The sequence below is a fragment of the Cyprinus carpio genome, chromosome B4 (genome assembly GCF_018340385.1).
Source record: "Cyprinus carpio isolate SPL01 chromosome B4, ASM1834038v1, whole genome shotgun sequence".
NCBI classification, from domain to species: domain Eukaryota; kingdom Metazoa; phylum Chordata; class Actinopteri; order Cypriniformes; family Cyprinidae; genus Cyprinus; species Cyprinus carpio.
The window spans coordinates 171,526-199,035 of NC_056600.1; the positions used below are offsets into that span (position 1 = coordinate 171,526).

The 27,510-nt window shown below is 36.2% G+C and overlaps 1 protein-coding gene across 1 annotated transcript in view; it reads right to left on the reverse strand.

Annotated features, from left to right (window-relative positions):
* LOC109109199 (NACHT, LRR and PYD domains-containing protein 12-like) overlaps positions 1–27,510 on the reverse strand; it is a 45,020-nt gene that overhangs the window by 6,241 nt on the left and 11,269 nt on the right. Inside the window, exons 5-7 of the mRNA XM_042722590.1 lie at positions 8,322–8,495; positions 4,122–4,292; positions 2,071–2,247 (exon numbers count right to left, since the gene is read on the reverse strand). Coding sequence (XP_042578524.1) covers positions 2,071–2,247; positions 4,122–4,292; positions 8,322–8,495 — 522 coding nt within the window. The remainder of the gene's footprint in view (positions 1–2,070; positions 2,248–4,121; positions 4,293–8,321; positions 8,496–27,510) is intronic.

Here is a 27,510-nt window from a genome sequence, read left to right on the forward strand (position 1 = left end):
GTTTGAGTGTTTTGACAAGGTTTCCTGAGATAAAGCTGCCTGCTGACCCAGAGTCCACGATGGCTGTGACTGCAACATCGAAATCTCCAGACCTGAGAGTGACACCTATGGTTAACAGGGTTGAAACGGAAGGGTGATAAAGGACTGAGCTCACCATTAATTGGGGAGGACAAGACGGGCACATTCGTAACACATGTCCCTCGCTTTTGCAGTAGAGGCATAGGTCCAGTTCTCGTCGGCGGTTGCGCTCTGCTTGGGACAGCTTACGGGTTTCCACCTGCATTTTCCCCGACTCGGGTTCTGGGGATTCGTTGGATATCCTCTGGTGTGGAACGGGGACTGGGGCGTGAACCTCTCGGTAGCAGGATTGCGATCTTAGATGGACTCGGAGAGCTTGTTGCATGAACTTTTCTAATCCCAAACTGTCATCATAAATGGCGAGCTGGAGACGAAGCGTGGGATTTAATCCTCTTCGGTAGACCGTAATGAGGGCTTTTTCATTCCACCCACTTGCCGCTGCTAGGGTTCGAAATTCCAGGGAGTACTCAGATACCGATCTTTTGCCTTGACGTAACTGTAATAGTTGATTGCTGACAGAGGAATCGCCTACAGGGCGTCCAAACACTTCCTTGAAATGATTTATGAAAATGCACAGACGAGGTAATCTCTGTCTCCTGGAACCACAGCACCTCTGCCCATCGCAACGCTGCCCCGGAAAGCTGCTGGATGATGAATGAGATCTTGGATCTTTCTGTGGGATATTGATGAGCATGTTGTTCAAGAGCGAGCGAACATTGCAGCAGAAACCCGTTGCAATCCTCCGCCCGGCCAGCGTGGGAACGGGGTTTGCGGAAGCACTGTCTTCGCGCTGTGCCGGATTCATTGCTGTGTTGGTCAAGCCTTCTGTCAGGACACAGACGACAGTCAGAGGTAAGTGAATCCACGTACAGTTCTTTATTTGCAAGATAGTGCAGGCAGGGTAAGCAGACAGTGATTTCAGGTGCCGATTCGGTGCAGATCACTAAGTGCAGGGTTAAAGGCGGGTGAGTACGTCCCTTGCAGATATGTCAAAGCAACACAGTCACAGTTCGCTGATACTTGTTTCCTTCACCTTCAGACATGGAAGTTATCAAACCAGCTCGGAGAAACATACAGAAGACTCAGAAGATAGCTGGATTTCAGACCACGGTGTAATGCTCAGGAATCCTGGGGGCAGTAGCACAATGACACAGAGGTTAGTGTTACAAAGGTGAGTAAACGTTACATTTCAAGATCTGCGGGGCTTCAGTCGATCAGGAGACAACACTTTAGGATCCGTTCCTGTTGGAGGCTTGACACCGAACTGGGGCTGTGGTGAGTGTTTTATACTGTTTCCTGTGATGAGGTTGCTGATGATGAACAGATGTGGGTGATTAGTATTCAGGTGAACGTGATCGTTGTGAGATGGATGGGACCGGGCTTGACTGGTCACTGACATCCGCCAATTTCCACGTACATTTCATAAGAAAAAGCAGTGATATCGTCAAAGGATAAACATGAATGTCCTAATAATTAATCAGGAAGTCTTTATTGTAAGAAAATATCCAAACAAACAACCCAAAATTTTCTAGTGACTGGTCACATCTAAATTTTTAAATTTTTTTACAGTGTTGTATATGGTTCAGTCAGTACTACTGCTCCCATATATGAAATACAGGGAATACAATGGAATAGTGGATTGCAATAGGTTAGCAGTATACAACCCTATTCTAATAGTCAAATAATATTTTTTTTAATCATACCCTTATTGGGGGCTGAGCCCCCCTAAAATGGAAATCCTAGAAACGCCCCTGGTTGAATGTAAATGGTGCTTGTTTACAAATGTTTTGTGTGTTATTCCAATATTGTGCATAAGTTACATTTGCAGGTTTGGATGGAAATCCAGCTACTGAAAACACTGGATCAAGAGCTGCTTGCGTGTAAATGAACATACTGCCATGCTGTGTTTTTATATCTAATTACATCACAAGCTTTACAATTTGATAAACACTCTAAATATTTTATTAATTTATTTGATTGAGAACCATTTACTTCAGTATCTCCAGCTGACAGTTTGGGCTCTTCAGCCCATCAGAAAGAAGCTTCACTCCAGAATCCTTCAGGTCATTGTTACTCAGGTCCAGCTCTCTCAGGATGTTTGATTTTGAGGATTGTAGAGCTGAAGACAAACTTCCACAGGACTGAGCAGTGAGATTACATCCACATAGCCTGTGTAAAGAACAAAACAAACAAATATAATGTATATGAATATATGTATATTTATGTATTTAAAAAAAATATAATGTTTACTTATTGTATTTATTTATCCGGTAGGGTTTATAATCTGGAGCATATAAGACTTCCAAAAAGTTTTGACTGTGGTAATACAGTTGAAGTAAACTCAATGAATTGACGATTTTGTTCGCTTCTGCCCAGCCCCCCTAAAAAATTATTTGATTAATTAATTTGTGATTGCATCAGTCCCCTTTAAAAACTCATTTGAAATGGCGGCAAGCTGCGTCAAGTTTCGGCTCCTCCCCTCATCTGAGTCAGCATGGATTCAGCGCGTTTTTAAATCCGCAAGGCGCCGAGCAGAGCGAACATCAGAGAGTACAAGGTGTGTGTGTGTGTGCATTTATTGACAGATTGCAATGATATGACATCTGCATCGGTGCAGTTTCTTGTAATTGCAGTTTACATAATGTTACTGGACCAATACACGGTTCGGTTTCTCATCCAATACCAATACGTCTTCGCTGTGTTCACCTTCAGCCCTTATCACAGTGTGATAGTTGTTTTTTCTTCCAACAAAAATGAAGCGATTAACACCCATGAAAACATGCTTTAGAAAACGATCATGATTTATTTTAATTTACTTTTTAAAATTCAAAACATATTATTGTGTATTTCGGCATTACATTATGCAGCCATGCACAGAAATGATTAAAGACACACGTCTGAGAGCACTAAATGGCACAGAGAGAGAAACATCATGTGGAGTTATTTTGTTTTGTATTTTTAAATATATTTTTGTATTAAGTAATAATGAATCATAGTGTATCATGATACATATATTAGAGTAAGAGTAGAGTAAAGGGATTTGTGATTTTTTTAAGTAATTGATTTATAGAAGTGGCAAATTGATAATTCATGTTGTTATTTTGCCAATAGACAATTACATTAATACATGTTTTGTCTATATTCTTAATGAATATTAGCTGGTTAGTTAAATGATTTGAAATTAAATAATTTTCAGGCACTGACTCGATGTATAACCAACCGTATTGTTGATTATAAAGGATAAAAGCTAAAAAAAAATACAAATAATTTATATTTCATTGTAGATGGATATACAACATTTTTTCTTGTCGTGCGGGAGAGTTGGTCTGCAATGAGCAACAGTCAGGTGAGAATAGAACGTAGACAACCCTCTACACACAATACCACTGTGTTCCCAAGATTCATTGCAGTCATTGAACCCTTATGTTGTGTTTTAATTGTCCGCCAATTTCCACGTACATTTCATAAGAAAAACGCGCGCAGTGGTATCGTCAAAGGATGAACATGACTGTCCTAATAATGAATCAGGAGGTCTTCAGTGTAAAAAAAAAAAATCTACATTCCCAACTCAAAATGTTCTAGTGACTGGTCACGTCTAAGTTTTTCAATTTTTTTTACAGTGTTGTATATGGTTCAGTCAGTACTACTACTCCCATATATGAAATACAGGGAATACAATGGAATAGTGGATTGCAATAAGGTTAGCAGTATACAACCCTATTCTAATAGTCAAATAATATTTTTTTAATCATACCCTTATTGGGGGCTGAGCCCCCTAAAATGGAAATCCTAGAAACGCCCCTGGTTGGATGTAAATGGTGCTTGTTTACAAATGTTTTGTGTGATATTCCAATTTTGCGCATAAGTTAAATTTGCAGCTTTGGATGGAAACCCAGCTACTGAAAACACTCGATCAAGAGCTGCTTGCGTGTAAATTAACATACTGCCATGCTGTGTTTTTATATCAAATTACATCACAAGCTTTACAATTTGATAAACACACTGAATATTTTATTAATTTATTTGATTGAGAAACCATTTACTTCAGTATCTCCAGCTGAGAGTTTGGGCTCTTCAGTCCTTCAGAAAGCAGCTTCACTCCTGAATCCTGCAGGTCATTGTTACTCAGGTCCAGCTCTCTCGCAGAGTTTGAGGATTGTAGCACTGAAGACAAACTTCCACAAGACTGAGCAGTGAGATTACATCCACATAGCCTGTGTAAAGAACAAAACAAACAAATATAATGTATATGAATATATGTATATTTATATGTATATAAAAACTATAATGTTTACTTATTGTATTTATTTATCCGGTAGGGTTTATAATCTGGAGCATATAAGACTTGCTAAAAGTTTTGACTGTGGTAATACAGTTGAAGTAAACTCAATGAATTGACGATTTTGTTCGCTTGACTCGTAGGCCCTTTTTAGGGGGGCTTCAGCGCAACCCCTAAACTTCTGCCCAGCCCCCCTAAAAAATTATTTGAATAATTAATTTGTGATTGCATCAGTCCCCTTTAAAAACTCATTTGAAACGGCGGCAAGCTGCGTCAAGTTTCGGCTCCTCCCTCATCTGAGTCAGCATGGATTCAGCGCGTTTTTCAATCCGCAGTGCGCCGTGCAGAGCGAACATCAGAGAGTACAAGGTGTGTGTGTGTGCATTTATTAAAAGATTGCTATGATATGACATCTGCATCGGTGCAGTTCTTGTAATTGCAGTTTACATAATGTTACTGGACTAATACATGGTTCGGTTTTTCATCCAATACCAATATGTCTTCGCTGCGTTCACCTTCAGCACTTATCACAGTGTGATAGTTGTTTTTTCTTCCAACAAAAATGAAGCAATTAACACCCATGAAAACATACTTTAGAAAACGATCATGATTTATTTTTATTTACTTTTTAAAATTGAAAACATATTATTGTGTATTTCGGCATTACATTATGCAGCCATGCACAGAAATGATTAAAGACACACATCATTGTCTGAAAGCACTAAATGGCACAGAGAGAGAAACATCATGTGGAGTATTTTATTTTGTATTATTAAAATATAATTTTGTATTAAGTAATAATGAATCATTAGTGTATCATGATACATATATTAGAGTAAGAGTAGAGTAAAGGGATTTGTGATTTTTTTTAAGTAATTGATTTATAGAAGTGGCAAATTGATAATTCATGTTGTTATTTTGCCAATAGACAATTACATTAATACATGTTTTGTCTATATTCTTAATGAATATTAGCTGGTTAGTTAAATGATTTGAAATTAAATAAATTTTCAGGCAGTGACTCGATGTATAACCAACCGTATTGTTGATTATAAAGGATAAAAAGCTTAAAAAAAAATACAAATAATTTATATTTCATTGTAGATGGATATACAACATTTTTTCTTGTCGTGCGGGAGTTGGTCTGCAAATGAGCAACAGTCAGGTGAGAATAGAACGTAGACAACCCTCTACACACAATACCACTGTGTTCCCAAGATCATTGCAGTCATTGAACCCTTATGTTGTTTTAATTGTCCGCCAATTTCCACGTACATTTCATAAGAAAACGCAGTGGTATCGTCAAAGGATGAACATGACTGTCCTAATAATGAATCAGGAAGTCTTCATTGTAAAAAAAAAAATCTACATTCCCAACTCAAAATTTTCTAGTGACTGGTCACCTCTAACTTTTTCTTTTTTTACAGTGTTGTAAATGGTTCAGTCAGTACTACTACTCCCATATATGAAATACAGGGAATACAATGGAATAGTGGATTGCAATAAGGTTAGCAATATACAACCCTATTCTAATAGTCAAATAATATTTTTTTAATCATACCCTTATTGGGGGGCTGAGCCCCCTTAAACTGGAAATCCTAGAAACGCCCCTGGTTGGATGTAAATGGTGCTTGTTTACAAATGTTTTGTGTGATATTCCAATTTTGTGCATAAGTTAAATTTGCAGCTTTGGATGGAAACCCAGCTACTGAAAACACTCGATCAAGAGCTGCTTGCGTGTAAATTAACATACTGCCATGCTGTGTTTTTATATCTAATTACATCACAAGCTTTACAATTTGATAAACACACTGAATATTTTATTAATTTATTTGATTGAGAACCATTTACTTTCAGTATCTCCAGCTGAGAGTTTGGGCTCTTCAGGCCTTCAGAAAGCAGCTTCACTCCTGAATCCTGCAGGTCATTGTTACTCAGGTCCAGCTAACTCAGGACAGAGTTTGAGGATTGTAGCACTGAAGACAAACTTCCACAAGACTGAGCAGTGAGATTACATCCACATAGCCTGTGTAAAGAACAAAACAAACAAAGATAATGTATATGAATATATGTATATTTATGTATATATAAAAAATATAATGTTTACTTATTGTATTTATTTATCCGGTAGGGTTTATAATCTGGAGCATATAAGACTTGCTAAAAGTTTTGACTGTGGTAATACAGTTGAAGTAAACTCAATGAATTGACGATTTTGTTCGCTTTGACTCGTTGGATGCAGGGGCGTCACTAGGCTCTTTTTAGGGGGGCTTCAGAGCAACCCCTAAACTTCTGCCCAGCCCCCCTAAAAAAATTATTTGATTAATTAATTTGTGATCGCATCAGTCCCCTTTAAATACTCATTTGAAACGGCGGCAAGCTGCGTCAAGTTTCGGCTCCTCCCCTCATCTGAGTCAGCATGGATTCAGCGGGTTTTTTCAATCCGCAGTGCGCCGTGCAGAGCGAACATCAGAGAGTACAAGGTGTGTGTGTGTGTGCATTTATTAAAAGATTGCTATGATATGACATCTGCATCACTGCAGTTCTTGTAATTGCAGTTTACATAATGTTACTGGACCAATACACAGTTCGGTTTATCATCCAATACCAATATGTCTTCGCTGCGTTCACCTTCAGCCCTTATCACAGTGTGATAGTTGTTTTTTCTTCCAACAAAAATGAAGCAATTAACACCCATGAAAACATACTTTAGAAAACGATCATGATTTATTTTAATTTACTTTTTAAAATTGAAAAAATATTATTGTGTATTTCCGCATTACATTATGCAGCCATGCACAGAAATGATTAAAGACACACATCATTGTCTGAAAGCACTAAATGGCACAGAGAGAGAAACATCATGTGGAGTTATATTTTTTATTATTAAATATATTTTTGTATTAAGTAATAATGAATCATAGTGTATCATGATACATATATTAGAGTAAGAGTAGATTAAAGGATTTGTGATTTTTTTTTAAGTAATTGATTTATAGAAGTGGCAAATTGATAATTCATGTTGTTATTTTTAATAGACAATTACATTAATACATGTTTTGTCTATATTCTTAATGAATATTAGCTGGTTAGTTAAATGATTTGAAATTAAATAAATTTTCAGGCAGTGACTCGATGTATAACCAACCGTATTGTTGATTATAAAGGATAAAAAGCTAAAAAAAATAGAAATAATATATATTTCATTGTAGATGGATATACACCCATTTTTTCTTGTCGTGCGGGAGTTGGTCTGCAAATGAGCAACAGTCAGGTGAGAATAGAACGTAGACAACCCTCTACACACAATACCACTGTGTTCCCAAGATTCACTGCAGTCATTGAACCCTTATGTTGTTTTAATTGTCCGCCAATTTCCATGTACATTTCATAAGAAAAAGCAGTGGTATCGTCAAAGGATAAACATGAATGTCCTAATAATGAATCAGGAAGTCTTCAGTGTAAAAAAAAAATCTACATTCCCAACTCAAAATTTTCTAGTGACTGGTCACATCTAAATTTTTCAATTTTTTTACAGTGTTGTATATGGTTCAGTCAGTACTACTACTCCCATATATGAAATACAGGGAATACAATGGAATAGTGGATTGCAATAAGGTTAGCAGTATACAACCCTATTCTAATAGTCAAATAATATTTTTTTTTAATCATACCCTTATTGGGGGCTGATCCCCCTAAAAATGGAAATCCTAGAAACGCCCCTGGTTGGATGTAAATGGTGCTTGTTTACAAATGTTTTTGTGTTATATTCCAATTTTGTGCATAAGTTAAATTTGCAGCTTTGGATGGAAACCCAGCTACTGAAAACACTCGATCAAGAGCTGCTTGCGTGTAAATTAACATACTGCCATGCTGTGTTTTTATATCTAATTACATCACAAGCTTTACAATTTGACAAACACACTGAATATTTTATTAATTTATTTGATTGAGAACCATTTACTTCAGTATCTCCAGCTGAGAGTTTGGGCTATTCAGTCCTTCAGAAAGCAGCTTCACTCTTGAATCCTGCAGGTCATTGTTACTCAGGTCCAGCTCTCTCAGGACAGAGTTTGATGATTGTATCACTGAAGACAAACTTCCACAAGACTGAGCAGTGAGATTACATCCACATAGCCTGTGTAAAGAACAAAACAAACAAATATAATGTATATGAATATATGTATATTTATATGTATATAAAAAAATTGTTACTTATTGTGTTTATCTGGTAGGGTTTATAATCTGGAGCACATATGACTTCCAAAAAGTTTTGACTGTGGTGATACAGTTGAAGTAAACTCAGTGATCAGTGAATAAATCTGATGGTTTTAACTTAAAAAAAAGAATTTAAGGCGATTATACAAAATTAAAGGCTTCCATTAGATTTTAAATGTATGTTCAATTCTTCATAAAACACCTGTCAATGCAAGGCAGAGAAGGGACAGTGGATCCAGTTGCAGCAAGTTTGTATGTTAAAATATTTAAAAAAAAAAAAAGTCCCCAAAGGGTACAAAGACGAAGGGAAAAAAAACAGCGGGCATACATGCATAGACAAGATAAATATATTTACATTTAGTAAATTAGCAGACACTTTTATCCAAAGTGACTTACAAATGAGGGCAAAAGAAGCAATCAAAACAATCAAAAGGCCAATAATATATGTATTGTGACAGCTCTCGGTTACCTTTTTATTTATTTATTTTTTATAATAAATTAAAAGAAAAAACTACATAGAATAGAAAAGGAATAGGGAACACTAGTGTTAGATGTTTTTTCTTTTTAATTTATTTCTATTTTCTTTTTTTAATTAAGAACCAAACTAGACACAGGTAAGAAACTAATCAGCAACTATGGAAACAAATGAGAACATATTTAGGAACCAAGGAAACAAAAGACACAGGAAATAAACACAGGAAACTAGAAACAAGATACAACAGGATGAAAAGAACATTAAAATAAGAGTCCCGGAACATAAACAGAACATCATCATGATAACACTTGGACATGTACCAATCATTTTCCTTAACTTATGACACAATTTAGAATAATAAACTGGTTAAAATGTGAGTACAACAAAGCAAAATCTCTAGTGATTTGACATATTGTCCCAATCTTCAGATCAGTGATTTACAGTTATTCATGATTTAGATACTATCAATGATTCAGATTACCAAATCCGGAAAAAAAACAAACTGACTGAAACCACATTTGACAACGTAGGCTACAGATACATGATAAACAAATGGTAAAACAGTCATCATGGGGTGTTTTTCCATAATTTAAGTGTTTTTATTTGAAAAGACAGTGAACATCTCAAATTATGACTGTAACCACGGTTCCCAGAGAGGAGGAACGGGACACTACATCTTGGATTGACACTATGGGGAAGATCATCAGTGTTACCGGTGTCTGAAGTATGTGTGCAAAAACACAACAATTCTATTGGCCTGCAATGTACATCATCAGCTTTTTTGTCTCCAGGAGCTGCTTGTTTGCATGCACATGTAAGATAAACACTGAATGCACTCATTATGTTGCATTTGTGGTAAATTCTAGCTTTATTCTATCCAGTGCAATGAAATAATAACAATGGTAATAATAATAATAATTACTGCTGAAATAACAAATGGCAGCTTTTGGGCTTCTAGGTGGGCAGAGTAGAGGCAGATATTATCTATTAATTTTCCTCCTCTGCTGAACACCTTGTGACTTTTGGCAAGACATATGCAAAGCAAAACAGGCCTGGGAGTCCCTTCACAGCATGGAATCTGCCCAGATGCTGCTCAGCAGTGTTACTGGAGGATGGTGTTCACTCCTCTCTGAAGAGGGTGTTAAAGGGGTGCTCTGTAGCGCCTGACCTGGGCTACAGAGAAGCAGCACTGGACTGTTGCTCAGTGGTCCAAAGTACTTTTTTTCGGATGAAAGCAAATTTTGCATGTCATTCGGAAATCAAGGTGCCAGAGTCTGGAGGAAGACTGGGGAGAAGGAAATGCCAAAATGCCTGAAGTCCAGTGTCAAGTACCCACAGTCAGTGATGCTCTGGGGTGCCATGTCAGCTGCTGTTTTGGTCCACTGTGTTTTAACAAGGGGCAGGGTCAATACAGCTAGCTATCAGGAGATTTTGGAGCACTTCATGCTTCCATCTGCTGAAAAGCTTTATGGAGATGAAGATTTCGTTTTTCAGCACGACCTGGCACCTGCTCACAGTGCCAAAACCACTGGTAAATGGTTTACTGACCATGGTATTACTGTGCTCAATTGGCCTGCCAACTCTCCTGACCTGAACCCCATAGAGAATCTGTGGGATATTGTGAAGAGAAAGTTGAGAGACGCAAGACCCAACACTCTGGATGAGCTTAAGGCCGCTATCGAAGCATCCTGGGCCTCCATAACACCTCAGCAGTGCCACAGGCTGATTGCCTCCATGCCACGCCGCATTGAAGCAGTCATTTCTGCAAAAGGATTCCCGACCAAGTATTGAGTGCATAACTGAACACAATTATTTGAAGGTGACTTTTTTTGTATTAAAAAAACTTTTCTTTTATTGGTCGGATGAAATATGCTAATTTTTTGAGATAGGAATTTTGGGTTTTCATGAGCTGTATGCCAAAATCATCAGTATTAAAACAATAAAAGACCTGAAATATTTCAGTTGGTGTGCAATGAATCTAAAATATATGAAAGTTTAATTTTTATCATTACATTATGGAAAATAATGAACTTTTATCACAATATGCTAATTTTTTGAGAAGGACCTGTAGATCTTGAACTTACAAAGCTCAAAGTCCACTTCAAAAGGAGATTTTTTTTTTTTAAAAAAACTACTAACGAATGACTCGTTTGGACTACAACACATATTTTCCGAGATTTGTGATATCACAAAGATCGACGAATGGGACGAGACCTGGTTGAGCTACACTAGAAAAGGTAGCAAGTTTTATCACTATGTCGGAGACGGGCTAGTGTTCCCAAGCCAAACAAGCTTAGAGTGGTTACAATCATCTGGGTTTAAATCTTGCTCAAATTGATTTGATTTTGAGGCAATATTTAAACTGAAGCTGACAGCAGGCGGCTATAGTAAGAGGCAGGACATTTCCCGACCAGGCACCGAGTGCTGTCAATCACAACACACACTCGCCCAGCTAACCAATCACAGCACATTTCATATTTCAGAAGGCGGGCCTTCATTTCATACAGGAACTATTCGAGCCGTTCATGCCAGACTGGGGAGAGAGGTGTTGTTATAGTGTAAAATATGTGAAAAAACAAAAAATCAAGACCTTGTAATAATAGGACCCCTTTCAGAAAATAGGATTGCAAGGGCTCTTTCTGTCACTTGTTTCAGAGAATATGCAAAGTAGTGTTCCTTTATACTAGCATTCATTTTATAATAAAATAACATTTTATTTCTAATCTGTTTACTTGTTTTCTTCTATTTATAATATATAAAAAACTTGAACCTCTAACAGTAGCATTCTCTATTCTATATTTCTATTCTATCTACTTTTCATTCTTTTTTATTTATTATTAAAAAAATAATAATACTTGCTACATGTGCTGCATATTGTAATATCACTGCTCTTTTGTTGGTTTGATTGCTTCTTTTGTCCTTATTTGTAAGTCACTTTTGATAAAAGCATCTGTTAATGCAAAATGTAAATGTTTCCTCCCTTTAGGCTTACACAGTAAAATCAGCAGCGTAATATTTGCAGTGGTAAAAGTTATTAGTTTCCTGTTGACGCTGTTTCCATGCTTTGAAATGGTAATAGTGGACTGGTAAACATTACCGCGCAAACAATTTAGTTTTTGTGACGCATAACACCGTGTTGAAGTGTCGTGTTGCACCCGCTGCAAACGAGCAATCCAGTCTTTCTGCAGACGGAGGTTGTGTAATGTGGAACATTTACCAGTCAATTGATGTTATCTAATGCAAAAGCAGAAATTAGAGCATGTTTAAAAACTTATATTCACCCTAGGCTTAAGTTTGAATTGCATTATCTGTATGATGCTTGTTCTCAGCGCTCAGTATCATGTCCGTCATGTCGTCATTATCTGCGTCAAGACACAAATGCACTTCCATCATGTTTTTCTAATTACGTTTATGTAAGCATGGTGAAAGTGAGTTAAAGGTAAGTTAAACCTGTAAATCCGTCAGTCTTTCTGTTGATAGATTTCACGTGACGTCACACACTCATAGAAACACCCACCTGGAGGACAAAACCAAGCTTTGCTCCACTGACCGCCAGTTATTTTTACACAGTTTGCATTTAGTAGTAATGTAGTAAAACTCAGATATTAAACGGTGAAATTAAGTAAACACTTTATTGATGATGTATATTTTGTACAGGCAAGCATATGAACCCAGAATATAAACACAAATTGCAGCAAAGTTTCACATTAAATGGTTTCCCATAGAAAACCATTAGAAGGAAAACACTGATTGCGTTCATATTCCAGCCTCATCTGCTTGCCTATGTAAACTATGCATGATTAATATAGTGATTACTGAATTTGATCTTTTAATATTACCGGTTTAAATATATTAATGCACTTTAAGTGATTTTACAATGTTTGTCGCACTGTTTAATGATTGAAATATTGCCGCGGCTGCTTTATATGGATTGCAAATGGCCAAAACTTGCATTTTGTTCACATACCTTTGTTTTATTCTTGTGAGATGTGATTTAAATATTTGCGGCTGTGAAACAGATGGAAAAATGATAGGCTTGTGCTGCAGTTCTATGGATGTTTTGCCCTCCAGGTCTTCGAGCCGATCACGTGACTGAAAGCTATGAATAGGGGATATGTCGAAAATTACCTGACCAAACCCGGAAAACAGGGCTATATTCGAAATCGCCCCTATACCCTTATATAGGGCACTATTTGAGGGGACAGCAATTTTTAATGGTGTCTGAAACCATAGTGGACGTTCTCAAGCGCAATCATTAAATCCCACAATGCACCACAAAAATGAGTCTACAACCGGTGCACATTCAATGGCTAGAGAATACCCATAATGCACTGTGAGAGTCACGTGCTGAATGCATTCCTGCATCTCACCAGAAGATGGTGCCCGCAGCTGAATAATCATTATGTTCATATTACAAAGTGCTCATCCATGGCATACAGCATAATACAACACAGGTATAAATTTATTGTAAATTGATTATTAAATTGTTTCATTAGGGCTTATTCATAATTTCTGTGACAGAGTTCAAGATAAATCCTTTAATCTCACTACTGGAGCTGCTAGTTTGCCAGTTTTAAATGATTAATAAACAGGAAACACAAACTATGCAAAAGAGGCAGTCCTTCCGGTGCACTCGGTGTCCAAATTCACGCACTCATTTTCATTCACTCCTTCTTAGTGTACTGAATTAGTGACCTAATGTAGGGAATAGCGAATGAGGGTATAGGGGGAGATTTCTGATTCAGCCCAGGTCTCATCGCTTCCGCTTGTCGGAGAACATGCTAAAAGCTTAATGAAAAATACCAATATCTATGCTAGTGGACTAGCTAGCTGTTTTATTGTCATTTTTTTAGCTAAATGTTAGTGAAAAGAATAAAAATTTTAGATATCATTCCGCATATGTGATGGACATTGGTTATGACAATCTTTGGTATAACTTTGAAGGCATCTTGAGTAATTCTGCTTCATATTTAGCATATGCAAAACGCTTGAACCGGAAGAGACGAGACCAGGTTAACAGAATACAGAAGTCTGTGCATAACCCCTATTTCCTTCAATGCCCACTCGCAGAGCATGCAGGTACTTTAGCTTGAAACCAGTCTTTATCAATTCATATGGAATGCTATTTTGGGTTAAATAATGTTCTAAATATTTCCAGATATATAAAGTTAAGTTTTAATGGAGAAAGATATGTCTGAATCTATCTGTATTTTCTTTTCACATTATAAATAATAAATTAATAGTAAGATATGTTAAATTTAAGATGCCTTATTACTCACTCATCTCATTAAAATGATACAAATGTATTTAATAATCAGATTAAATAAATACTTAAATTGTTTTAGGCCTTCATGTGAATATTGCACAGTATTTAATTGACCCTTAGAATTATTTTACCATATTTACACGATTTGACACCCGTATTATAGACAGCTCTCAGCATACTCAAAATTAGGAGTAATCACAATTATTTTACCATATTTACAGTCCTAATGTAAATTTAAATTAATGAAATGTGTTTTTTTTTTTAATCCTTTTTCAATAGAATTGGCCCAGACTTCTGCAGTGTCAAGTGAAGGAAGCTCCTCTCATAAGATTGCAAACTGTGAGTCTGATGTGTGAGTGATGGAAGCCCTTCAAGAAAGGAGCAGAATGCTGAAGATGATGCCAGAATTGTGATTCTGTGTCATTTATATGTTATTCTATGTGCAATACAAATTTAAAATGCACAAATGAGTATGAACAATTTAAGTTTAATTGGGCAGGCACACAATATCTGCTTATGTTCACACCTAGGATTTACTAATTATTAATTTAAGATATCAAACTGCCAAAAGATAAATGGTTAGTTGTCCCAAAAATGAAAAATTGTCATTATTTCTCACTCTCTGTCATTCCAAACCTGCAAGACTTCCATTCATTTTCAAAACACAAATGAAGATATTTTAAACTGAACCTGAGAGATTTCTGTCCTTCCATCACAGTCTACACAACTAATACTTTGATACTCCAAGAAGTATAAAGAGATCATAAATCTAATGCAAATGAATTGAGTGGTTTAGTCCAAAAAAGAGATTGCTTTACAATGAACAGATTAATAAAAATTTATTAAATAAAAATATAACGTAATTAAATAATGAAATGGTGCAATCAATAAATATTTAGTGACATATGTGACCCTGGACCACAAAACCTCTTAAGTGTGAGGGGTCATATGATGCTGCTGAAAAGAATTATTTGGTGTATTTGGTGTAATGAAATGTGTTTATGCGGTTTAAGGTTAAAAAAGCACATTATTTTCTACATACTGTACATTATTGTTTCTCCTCTATGCCCTGCCTTCTGAAATGCATCAATTTTTACAAGGCTCATCGGTCTGAACAGTGTGGTGTGCTGTGATTGGCCAGCTATCCAGTGCATTGTGATTGGCCGAATGCCTCAAGCTTATGACGGAAATGTAACGCCCCTTAACTTACTGTGATGTTAAAAAGCAGATATGTGTGTGTGATTGCTGCACTGTCAACGGAAATAAGCGAAACAAAGGAGCTGAGTTCGAACAGCGGAAACAGCCGAAAAGCCGGAGCGTGACGGAGAGGGGCGGAGAGTGCCGAGCGAACACGGTAAGAGAGTGAAAATCACATGGCAGATGCATGCACGCAGAACTAGGGTGCAGAAAAGTCGCAGATGCGATTGTTTTCAGTGAGATAACAACGCGGATTAGATGCACGAGCACTTTCTGTGTCAGCATGAAGATGATGCGTGCTGGAGAGTTAAAAGATTGTGAGTGACGCACAAAACGGGAAACGCATCAGCTGTCGGTCATCTCAGGGACACTGATGGCATGGAAATATCTCTCTTTAATTATGAGAAGGACTGATTGTCACGTGAATCTGTGGTATTTGATTATTATAATGTATAATATGAAGGAAAACAGTAATTTGTATTATGCTAGAATTATTACTAAGTGTATGACGCACAACTTTCGTGTATTCATAAGTGCATAAATGCAGTAAAATGCCATAGATCTCATGTTTGCTTACTGTTCATGTAAAATGTTATAAATGTTATGCTTGCATAAGAAAAGAAAATAAGCTAATAAATAAATGAACAAACAAGAGACAATGTAAATTGTAAATTTTATTTAAATTGTATTTGTTCACAGTTTGTTAACATTTCATCAGAAGTAATGATGTATCCTTTTCTTTGTTTTTTTTTTTTTTTTTTTTCATTTAAACTAATTGAATATCAACCTAAACTTGAAACCCAGTCTACTTGAGCCAAACGCGAAAATAAAAAAAAAAATATAGGCCCATATTTTTTGTTGCAATTAACCTGCCAAACTACCACCGGTGTGATCAAATACATCACACCGAGCTGAAAAGTGATTCTGGCTGGCGCTGAGTTGTGTCATCACAACTTTTCCCCACATAATGTATATTTTTTGGTTTCTGTAGTAAAAAAAACAATACATTTAGAGTTTGTAAAATACTGATGCTTTATTATAATTAGACACGAGTTAGAAGCAGATGTTGAAAACCACAATTCCCAGATAACTCGACACACATTCTCTCTGACATAATCGCGCATACAGAACAGAAAAAAAGGTAGACAAATAAACACAACATATTTGAAAATAAAAATAAAATAAAAATATTACTAAAAAAGACTTAGCAGATCATTATTATAGATTTGTGTGGTGTGTCACTTTTAACCATCTATATATAACTGCAAAAAACTAAATATTTAAACTTAGATATGCATATGTTAATTTACATATACAAATAAAAAAAATATAAGATAATATATAGGCATATATAATTACAGATGTAGAATGATTTAATTTTGTCCCGGAAAAGCGTCAATCACAATTTACAGAACACAGCTGTTTTGCTAAAGTAATGATTCATATGTTAGTTGCTGTGTTGTGTAGCTGGAGATGGCAGCAGCGCATGGGGAGTTTTGTACAAACCTCCTGAAGACTGGGCAGGTGCACACCAATGATCCTTAGTTGGCTGATGCTGCTGTCCTAACAGTCCGTTGCAGTCTGACTTAAATCTGATTTGAAAAATGGCTGACCCAAAATAAAATAAATAAGTAAGACTTAGCAATAAATAATTATAGAAGAGCACAGAAACTGACTCAATAATCCGTTGCAGAGTGTCATCTGTGCCTGTGGCAGGCACAGAACTTTTTAATAGCAGCTGACGAAGGTTGAAGGAAGTACAACCTCTGCTGGGCCTTTTTCACAATGGAATCAATGTGAATGTCCCACTTCAGGTCCTGAGAGATTGTTTGAGCGTGTGTAGCTCAAGGTTATTGTGACTGCACCAGACATCCATCAACCCAACCTTCTCCTGAAGTCCACAATCATCTCCACGGTTTTGAGCGTGTGTAGCTCAAGGTTATTGTGACTGCACCAGACATCCAGCTGCTCAACCTTTTGTCTGTAAGCAGACTCATCACCGTCCTGGATGAAACCGATGACTGTGGTGTCGTCTGCAAACTTCAGGAGCTTGACAGAGGGGTCCTTAGATGTGCAGTTATTTGTGTAGAGGGAGAAGAGCAGTAGGGAGAGAACGCAGCCCTGAGGAGCTCCAGTGCGGATGGTGCGGGTGTTGGATGTGAGTTTTCCCAGCCTTACTAACATATAAACATGATTTCTAGTCGTGTCTTCTTTTGAAAGGCCAAACAAAGTAGTTTTGCTTTCTCAACGAAACAGCGTCACACAACGCGGCTTTGAGTGAGACGCGGCCTAGAGTGAGCAGAGGCGGGCGGCTTGAGAATGGCACGGCAGGCGGATTCTACGAAGGAGCGTACCTTGGGGCTTGCAGCAACCACATGTGACAACCCCGGGCTGGACTCCGTGTCGTCCATGGTGAAAGCCGATTCAGCAAGCCACAGTGCAAAGTTGATGTATTTCCTCAGCAACCAGCACGGTTTAGCTCCAGGCATGACAAAGTGGATATCGTCCTCTTTTGGAAGGCTAAACAACGTAGTTTCGCTTTCACGGTGAAACACACAGCATCTATATTACAAACCCGATTCCAAAAAAGTTGGGACACTGTACAAATTTTGAGTAAAAAAGGAATGGAATAATTTACAAATCTGATAAACTTATATTTTATTCACAATAGAATATAGATAACATATCAAGTGTTGAAAGTGAGACAATTTGAAATGTCATGCCAAATATTGGCTCATTTTGGATTTCATGAGAGCTACACATTCCAAAAAAGTTGGGACAGGTAGCAATAAGAGGCTGGAAAAGTTAAATGTACATATAAGGAGCAGCTGGAGGACCAATTTGCAACTTATTAGGTCAATTGGCAACATGATTGGGTATAAAAAGAGCCTCTCAGAGGGGCAGTGTCTCTCAGAAGTTAAGATGGGCAGAGGATCACCAATTCCCCCAATGCTGCGGTGAAAAATAGTGGAGAAATATCAGAAAGGAGTTTCACAGAGAAAAAAAATGCAAAGAGTTTGAAGTTATCATCATCTACAGTGCATGATATCATCCAAAGATTCAGAGAATCTGGAACAATCTCTGTGCGTAAGGGTCAAGGCCGGAAAACCAAACTGGATGCCCATGATCTTCGGGCCATTAGAAGGCACTGCATCACATACAGGAATGCTACTGTAATGGAAATCACAACATGGGCTCAGGAATACTTCCAGAAAACATTGTCGGTGAACACAATCCACCGTGCCATTCGCCGTTGCAGGCTAAAACTCTATAGGTCAAAAAAGAAGCCATATCTAAACATGATCCAGAAACGCAGGCGTTTTCTCTGGGACTAGGCTCATTTAAAATGGACTGTGGCAAAAGGGGAAAACTGTTCTGTGGTCAGACGAATCAAAATTTGAAGTTCTTTTTGGAAAACTGGGATGCCATGTCATCCGGACTAAAGAGGACAAGGACAACCCAAGTTGTTATCAGCGTTCAGTTCAGAAGCTTGCATCTCTGATGGTATGGGGTTGCATGAGTGCGTGTGGCATGGGCAGCTTACACATCTGGAAAGGCACCATCAATGCTGAAAGGCATATCCAAGTTCTAGAACAACATATGCTCCCATCCAGACATCGTCTCTTTCAGGGAAGACCTTGCATTTTCCAACATGACAATGCCAGACCACATACTGCATCAATTACAACATCATTGCTGCGTAGAAGAAGGATCCGGGTACTGAAATGGCCAGCCTGCAGTCCAGATATTTCACCCATAGAAAACATCAGGAGCATCATAAAGAAGAAGATGCGACAAAGAAGACCTAAGACAGTTGAGCAACTAGAAGCCTGTATTAGACAAGAATGGGACAACATTCCTATTCCTAAACTTGAGCAACTTTTCTCCTCAGTCTCCAGATGTTTGCAGACTGTTATAAAAAGAAGAGGGGATGCCACACAGTGGTAAACATGGCCTTGTCCCAACTTTTCTATGTTGTATTCTGAATAAAATATTGAAATTTGAAACTTCCACATCATTGCATTCTGTTTTTATTCACAATTTGTACAGTGTCCCAACTTTTTTGGAATTGGGTTTGTACATGGCGGTGGCAGCAACAACGATACTACATCGAGAATAAAAGGTATGCCTTATTTCTTTCCGTGAACATCTGGGCGGCATTATGCAAATCTTCCCACATAGTGACGTAGATGTGTGGGGGCGTGTTAGAACGAGCCGTTTCGAGGGGCGTGGACGAGGTTCATCTTTTATAAAGAATATCTCTTTGAATTTGAGACTTTAGTCTTTGCAACTTTACATATCTTTTTTATGCACCAAGAGCTTGAATCTGGAATCTGAGGGTGCAAAAAAATCTAAATACTGAGAAAATCGCCTTTAAAGTTGTCCAAATGAAGTTCTTAGCAATGCATATTACTAATCAAAAATTAAGTTTTGATATATTTACGATAGGAAATTTACAAAATATCTTCATGGACCATGATCTTTACTTAATTTCCTAATGATTTTGGGTGTAAACCCTCTCTCCAGGGTCCTCAACGCCACACCTCGTCCTTGCTCCCAGTGGGCCTCGAACCCAGGTCTCCGGCATGGGAGGCGGATGCACTAACAAGGAGGCTAAATGTCTCTAGTGTCAGTTGCTAGTGCATCTCTTGAGATCAGGGAAGTGAGGTTTACCTGCACAGCACCTACTCACTGGCCTCCATTACATTGGCATAAAAAAAAAATTGATAATTTTGACCCATAAAATTTTTTTTTTGGCTATTGCTACAAATATACCCCAGTGATTTAAGACTGGTTTTGTGGTCCAGGGTCACATATGGATTAGTTCTCTTTATGGATTAGATCTCTTTATGAAGTTTATGAAGTATTAAAGTGGTAGTTGCGTGGACTGTCAATCAAGGGACAGAAATCTTATATTCTATTAAAGTATCTTCAGTTTTGTTTCAAAGATAACAAAAGTCTTGGTTGAGTAAACGATGGAATTTTCATTTTTGAACTAATACTGTAATAAAAGAATGTGGTCATATGCGTCTTGCGTCTGTTCACTTGTGCATTATCCAAGATGATTGCTAATGCCAGGTGTGAACAGAGCCACTGTGTGACTACACAATCAACTTAAAAGAATGGTTCCTGTGAGAGATACAGTAGGTGGCCATCCAAAACGTTGGTTCTACCGCCGCTCGTACCGCCGCCGCGGCGTCTGCAAAGTGCATTTGCAGCTTTTGACCGCTGAGTGGCGCTTAAATCACAAGTTTACAAACAAGCGCATCAAAGCACATTTTCGCAAATAGATGTCAGCTTTGCCTCACCCGAAGTGTTATATTTGACTGCAGTCGTTGAAAATGAAAGAAAAAATATTTAATATTCACAGATGAAAGTTTAGTCCTTATGAAGATATGTGCGTTTCTTAGAACGAATTCAAGCAGGATACAAGCCTATGAGCCTGTGCTTATATTTTCTCTACACTATATTTTAGATTTGACACATTTAAATAGTGTGCAGTATTATTTATATAATATGAATTATGTGTTATATTATTAAAAAGAAATTGTGGTTTACTTTGCATCGGAGCATTAACAGAGGTAGCCTATTGTGAGCTAGGCTTGCTGTTTTATAAATTATTTTCTTTATTTTAGTAAAACGTGAGGCACTGTTTTAATTAGGCCTAAATAATGGGAGCGAAATTAAACAATGTAAAAAAGAGCTTCATTAATTGACAATTTCAGTCTTCTTTACTTGCTTTCATGTAATTTAAGTAAAAAAATAAAAATAAAAACATAAATAAAAAAATACACTGTAGCCGCATTAAATTCAGGTTTATAATATTCCGTAAAATATCAGTGCAAGATTTGCTCGGCGCTGAGCTGAGTCCTGAGCTGAGTGCTCAACTGAGTGCTCGCAGCATTTATTCTTATTTGTCTACATATTTTATCTTCATTATAAATCTTGTTTGGTTTTATTTTGGATAATTCCATGTTAAAAAATATATATATTTGCTTTGTAATGCATATGCAAAATGTGAATTATTATTCATATTCAAGTGTTTGTGTGAAAATTATTTATACGCATGCATGACAGGGAGGCGCCCTCTAGATCACTTGAATTTTTTCCTGATAATGAATTTATTTAAAATTGTGGTGTCTCACATACATGAAAAATATATCTAGGCCTACAGAAAGCTTGAAATGTCTTTTAAACGAATCAATTCAAAACGAAAGCATTATGTAATCTGAGAAGGTTGCATTTCTCTCTAAAGTCGCGTCCATGTGGAGAGAGCCAGCACTGTGAATTTCATCTTGCAGCCAACAAGAAAACATTTGTTTATTAATAAATAATTAAAAATTCTCCTTTTTCACAATTATTAGGCTACTTCTGCCTGTACTTTGTGGCAAACTTAATGCATGTGCTTGAGCGCGGAATATATTAATCCTCATTATGGATTATAGATGTAAATTTAATATAAACCTGCGATTAGTTGAATAATGACAAATGAACGACTAGTAAATAGAAAAATCTTACGTGGGAAGCAGACCTATTAAATACCCTCTAGACATCTCTGTTAAACTTTTTAAAGCATTTTATACGCATTTGCATAAATTCTTCTTTCAGAACGGTCTGTAATGGAGAGATGTCTTAACACTGATTTTTCCTCTGAAACACAAAAACGAAAATTGAAATAAAATTGATATTTTATGTTTTGAGAATGGTCAGCCCTTCTCTGCAGATATTGTGCTTCTGGTTTGTGCATTTTAAATCACATAAAGTCTACAAAATATATAAAAACTCTTGTGTTTTTTGTCATGTCTGTAAAAAAAAAAAAGCCTATAAAACATATTCATAAACGGATACTTTACTGATGTCTGGACTCTGTTTGGGATTTAGAAAAACTTCCATATATTGTTCATGAATAGGATACATTCTGTGAAAATGTATATTTCACACTCTAAAAAATATTGTATGGACGCAACAAAATAAAACGGCCGACCCTCCACTCAGTGCTTGTAGTTCTGATTGGGCTCAACCTCCCCCGCGCGTTTGAGACACGCTGCTGAGCAGAGTATGAGCGGAGCGGAGTGATTCTGACTGAAGAGGAGCGGATTTTTTAAAAGTCGGAGCGTCTGGTTTTCACTCGCTCCAGCACCGCTCCATCACGAATACAATTCATGCCAACAGCCCGTAATATAACTGCATATTTAGCAAGAATTCACATGATAAACATATTTAGCTATAGCTTGATACACATAATCTCTCCGAACAGAAGATTATAATGACGGCAATAGTCGAGCGTTACAGTCTAGTTCTCAAGGAGTTTGTCTTCCTTTTACTGATTATTTTCGGGTTAAAGCATGATTTAAACAGATACAGCACATTCACATGCAATGGCTGTCGCAATAATGCATTCAAACAAATGTAATCTTACAGTGCTGCTGTAACTGATTTTGAAATCTGTAAGAAATGTATCGATCTGTAGATAAAATAACTGACGAAAAAGTACTGTTATTTTCATCACAAACAAAATTTGCACAGCAGAAAGCAGCAATTATACCTTTTAATGCTGACAATGTTATTAGTTTGGCGTTTGTTAGGAAAAAAAAGTTTGCACACAATAGCCTAATCCCCTTTGAAACTCTCCTGTTATTTTTTTTTTTATTTTATTTTATTTTTTTTATAGGCTACGTTATGAACATAACATTTCAACTTTATCCACGGAGCAAGTGCGGAGCGGTGTTTCTGGTATCAGTGAGCGCAGATTTTATTTTATTTTTTATTTTTTATTAGTTAAGGCAACTTCCTCTGAAATTAAGTTATAATAACTAATAAACTTTATTGCGCTATACAGTAGTCAACATTTGAAGTGGATCAAACCTTTCTTTAAAGTTGTCCTAAAAACCTGTTCTGCTAGTTTGATACCCTCATAAGACACTGTCCATATGAAAGACCAAGAAATTCACACCTTTATCTCGACCCCCACAAGCTATACAGAACTACCCCCAGCCCCCTCCAGCTGAACTGAACTCGGTCTGTTTTTGGGCTGTGAGGAACGGTGTGTTGTCATGTTACTGGATTGAAACATGCCTGCACTCACAGCAGCCCTACTCTTTTTATTCATTATTTTCCCGCAGCCCATATTATTATAATCACTAGACCAAAAAATAACAAATTATCAATTGATAATTAAACATTATTTTTGAGAAAATCATTGTTATTTGTGAACGTAGGCGTTTGAGGAAGGCTTTAAGACCAAGCGGAGTCCTCCGTCAGCTGCTGCCGCTTCACAGTGAGCTCGAGCTCTTACTGACCCAGCTTCACCGTCCACGGTTTGATTTTATAAAATCAGTTTGAGCGAATACAACTCAGTGATCATGAGCCCAACATTTAGCAAGGCATGAAAACATTCCGTCTACCTGAAGGAAGATGTATTTCACTGAGCTAATGCTGTTAAATAGAGAGTAAAAAAATAAATAAAACAACTTTACCCTTTCTGAGGCTATTATATTGAAATGTGGAGCAAATAACACTCTCAGTGTTCTTTCATTGAAAAGTATGCATTTTATTTATTCACAGGCTATATGGTTGAAATAATATTTTAGTTGAAAACTTTAAGTGCCATTGTTTAAAAAATGCTTTATAGGCTAATGTTTCAAAGACTGTTTCAGTTGTTGCTTTAAAATCCAATGGACAGACATAGGCCTATATTATTGTACATTACAAATATTTGGATCGTCCCTTATTCTGTCCCTTATTTTCTTAAAGAGTAAATACTTATTTTCTTCAAGAATAAACATTATAAATAAAGAATAAAAGAAAGAACCTCTATTAGTCCTTATTTTCCATTTCTGAAGTTAATTTGCAACTGATGTGACTCCCCTGACAGTGGCACGTTCCTCAAAAAAAAAGAAAAAAAAAAATACAAATAAAATAAAACCTTGTTAGAGCTATGTGAGCGATTAATAGATTTAAAAAAGAAGAAAAGTGTGTGCTTGGTTTCCGAAATGGAAACCGAATACAGCTCGTAAAAATATGATGAAAAAGTCATGATAACATATTATTCATTCAAAGAAATAATTTAAGCAATTAAAACCTTTTTTTTTTTAAAAATACCATATTCAACTTGAATTTCAATACTATTAAACTGACTTTCAAATCTTAAGGAGTTTATAAGTTGAAACGGTAAAATGTCACAGTGCATGTTAAATAGCCTAAATGAACTTGTATCTTATATAGTATCTGAAGACCTTGATTGCATGTTACCATAAAAACTAACAATATAATTAGACTTTTTTTTTTTTTTAATGAACAATTCCTGTATATAATATGTGACACCAACCTTTATATCAAACATTTTGAAATCGTCCACAGCTGAGCATTGCGGGAGGCAGCTTGAGCGCGCGGAGTGAATGTGATGCACAGTCATTTTTAGATGCAATGGAAAAATAAAGCTGGATAAAATTATAGCTACACAAAACTTGTAAATAGTTAACATAGCCTAGATTAGGCCCATACTCTGTTCCTAAGTATATAATGTAAATTTGTTAACCCACAATAACACATTTTAACCGATTAATCGCCTATTTTCGTTTGCTGCATTTTTTTAAACACGTTAAAAAATAAATTAAATTTGTTAGAGTTGCATTTTATTACATTCAGAAATAATAACGGCAGGCCTAATAATGCTGTAGGCTAATGTACCAACAGGATATTTTTAGTTCCCTTCACTTTACAACAAATCCTTTAAATTCAACAAATTTATCAGAACAGAACAAGATTTACAAATATATAATTCTAATGGATAAATATAATTGCAGTATATAATTGGTGTGTGGAGATTCTAAGAAATCCACGTGGTGATACAGATTCTGAGAAGAAGTCCACGTATTTAAATTAAACCCAAGTGTTGTTGAGAGATTCTGAGAAGTCACGTACTCAGAATGTGTTCTATTCATAATGATAAGTTTCATTTCAAAAGTTAAAAATTAATATTTCATGGTAGTGATCGGTCTCATATATATATTAACAGGTTTCATTTTTATATTCAAAAATGTTTTTGGTAAACTTTATGGTATATTTCATATGTAATTTCACAGTATTTCTAACTGTTTTGCATATGAAGTTGAACTGCACGTATTGTTCTTTTGTATCAATATTTCTTAGAATTATCAGTATGATACTTTGAATCTAAAAGAGGAAGAAGTCCAAAATCGAGACATTGACTAGACTATTTTTAAAGGTCAGGTGTTATTAGTGATAGCCAGATGAAGACTTATGTCTGGAACAACAGTATATATGATAGACTCTGCAAAATAGAATGGGTTTTGACTTTCTGAGACTCTGGTCTCTCTACTTTTTCAGCTCACTTCCTCTTCTTTGGCTTCACTCGAGAACTCTTAGACTTAGAACTTAGAACTCTTACAGGTTTTTATTTAAATTCAGATACCTTGAAATTCAGATACTTTGATACTCTGATACTTTAATATTTTAGTATTTTAATACTTAATATTGTGGTACTTTTGATTTAAAACAAATAACTGTTTATGTTTTAATTACAATTGTATTAATGTTTTGATTAATACTGGTTGGGTTCAATCCATCATAAATGGATTGTTATTAAAAATGTACTAACATTGGATTTACATTTTCTACATTTGAAGGTTGTTATTATTATCCAGAACTTAATTTCCAAGTTATGATTTGTGGTTTCTGTTCTCTATATTCTTTTTAATAAATTTACATATTATTACACCTTGACCGTCTGAATTGGATTAAATTTTGCATCAATAATAATATAGGCTTATAAACAAAACAAAAATAGTAATTAAAAATAATTTAAAGCGATACATAAGGTAAGGTTGGGCTTCTCTCTCTCATTCGGGACAAATCCAAACATGTTGCCCATTTGAAGCTAAACTATTATTCATGAGGTAAAATAGGCTTTGGATTTCAAACCCAAATATCAACGAAAATAAAGCCACACATAATGAGTAAAAATATGCCAAAGTGGACCGCTGCTGGCGCCGCATGGCTCGGTGAATGATTGCTGTTTCCTAGGAATATGTGCGCGAGGCACCACGCGATCAAAGTCACAATTCACAATTTTTGGTCACACAGTAAAGGCATAATTCAAAAATGCAAAGTGTTACCAGTTTGAATAATCAAGAATAATTAATAAATTAATAAATAGTTAAAAAAATTTGTAAATTCTGGACCGTTCTCATTTCGCTCTGCAAATGGAACCTGAAGATTATTATTATTATTATTTTAACCAAGAATGAACCGAAATGAAAACATTTAGCTTTTAATCCGTGTATATATATATATATATATATAAATAAAAATATATATATATATATATATATATATAATGACTGTTTAATAACAATAGCATGCATAAGAGCCTTTGTGTCTTTCTTTAATTTTTTGATGAGTAGACTGTAGCCTAAGACTATCCTATTTTTTTTAATGGCTTTTAAGGATGTTATAATGTATATTATAACGTTATTGTTGTTTTACGTCTTCCTTTCATTTTACAATTCTGTTCGCAATCCGTCCCTTTGCACCACCTGGTGGTAGTTTCGCGAATGATTTTAACACGCGACTGACTTGCAGTTAACGCCGCGGCCCTGCGGCGGCGGTACGCACGGCGGTATTACCCATTTTGGTTGTCAACCTACTGTATTGTTGTCATTAATTTTTTTTTCTTTCTTTTCTTCTGATTACTTCAGAATCAGCTGTAAAGGAGAATGAAACCAATGTTTCAGGTTAGACTATATTTCAGAATAAGATTATCTATATTCATGCATTATATTCTGTGTTCATGCATTTTTTCCTGCAGTTGTCAAATCTGTTATTTAGAATAGGTCATTGATATTGCATCGATTTGTCTCCTACTTCATTTGATTCCACCATCAGCACAAGGCTGCAATGGACCTGGAAAAATGTCCTCCTATCAAGCTGAAAACCATCTTTAAAAAGTACATTTGGACATTTCTGTCACTACCT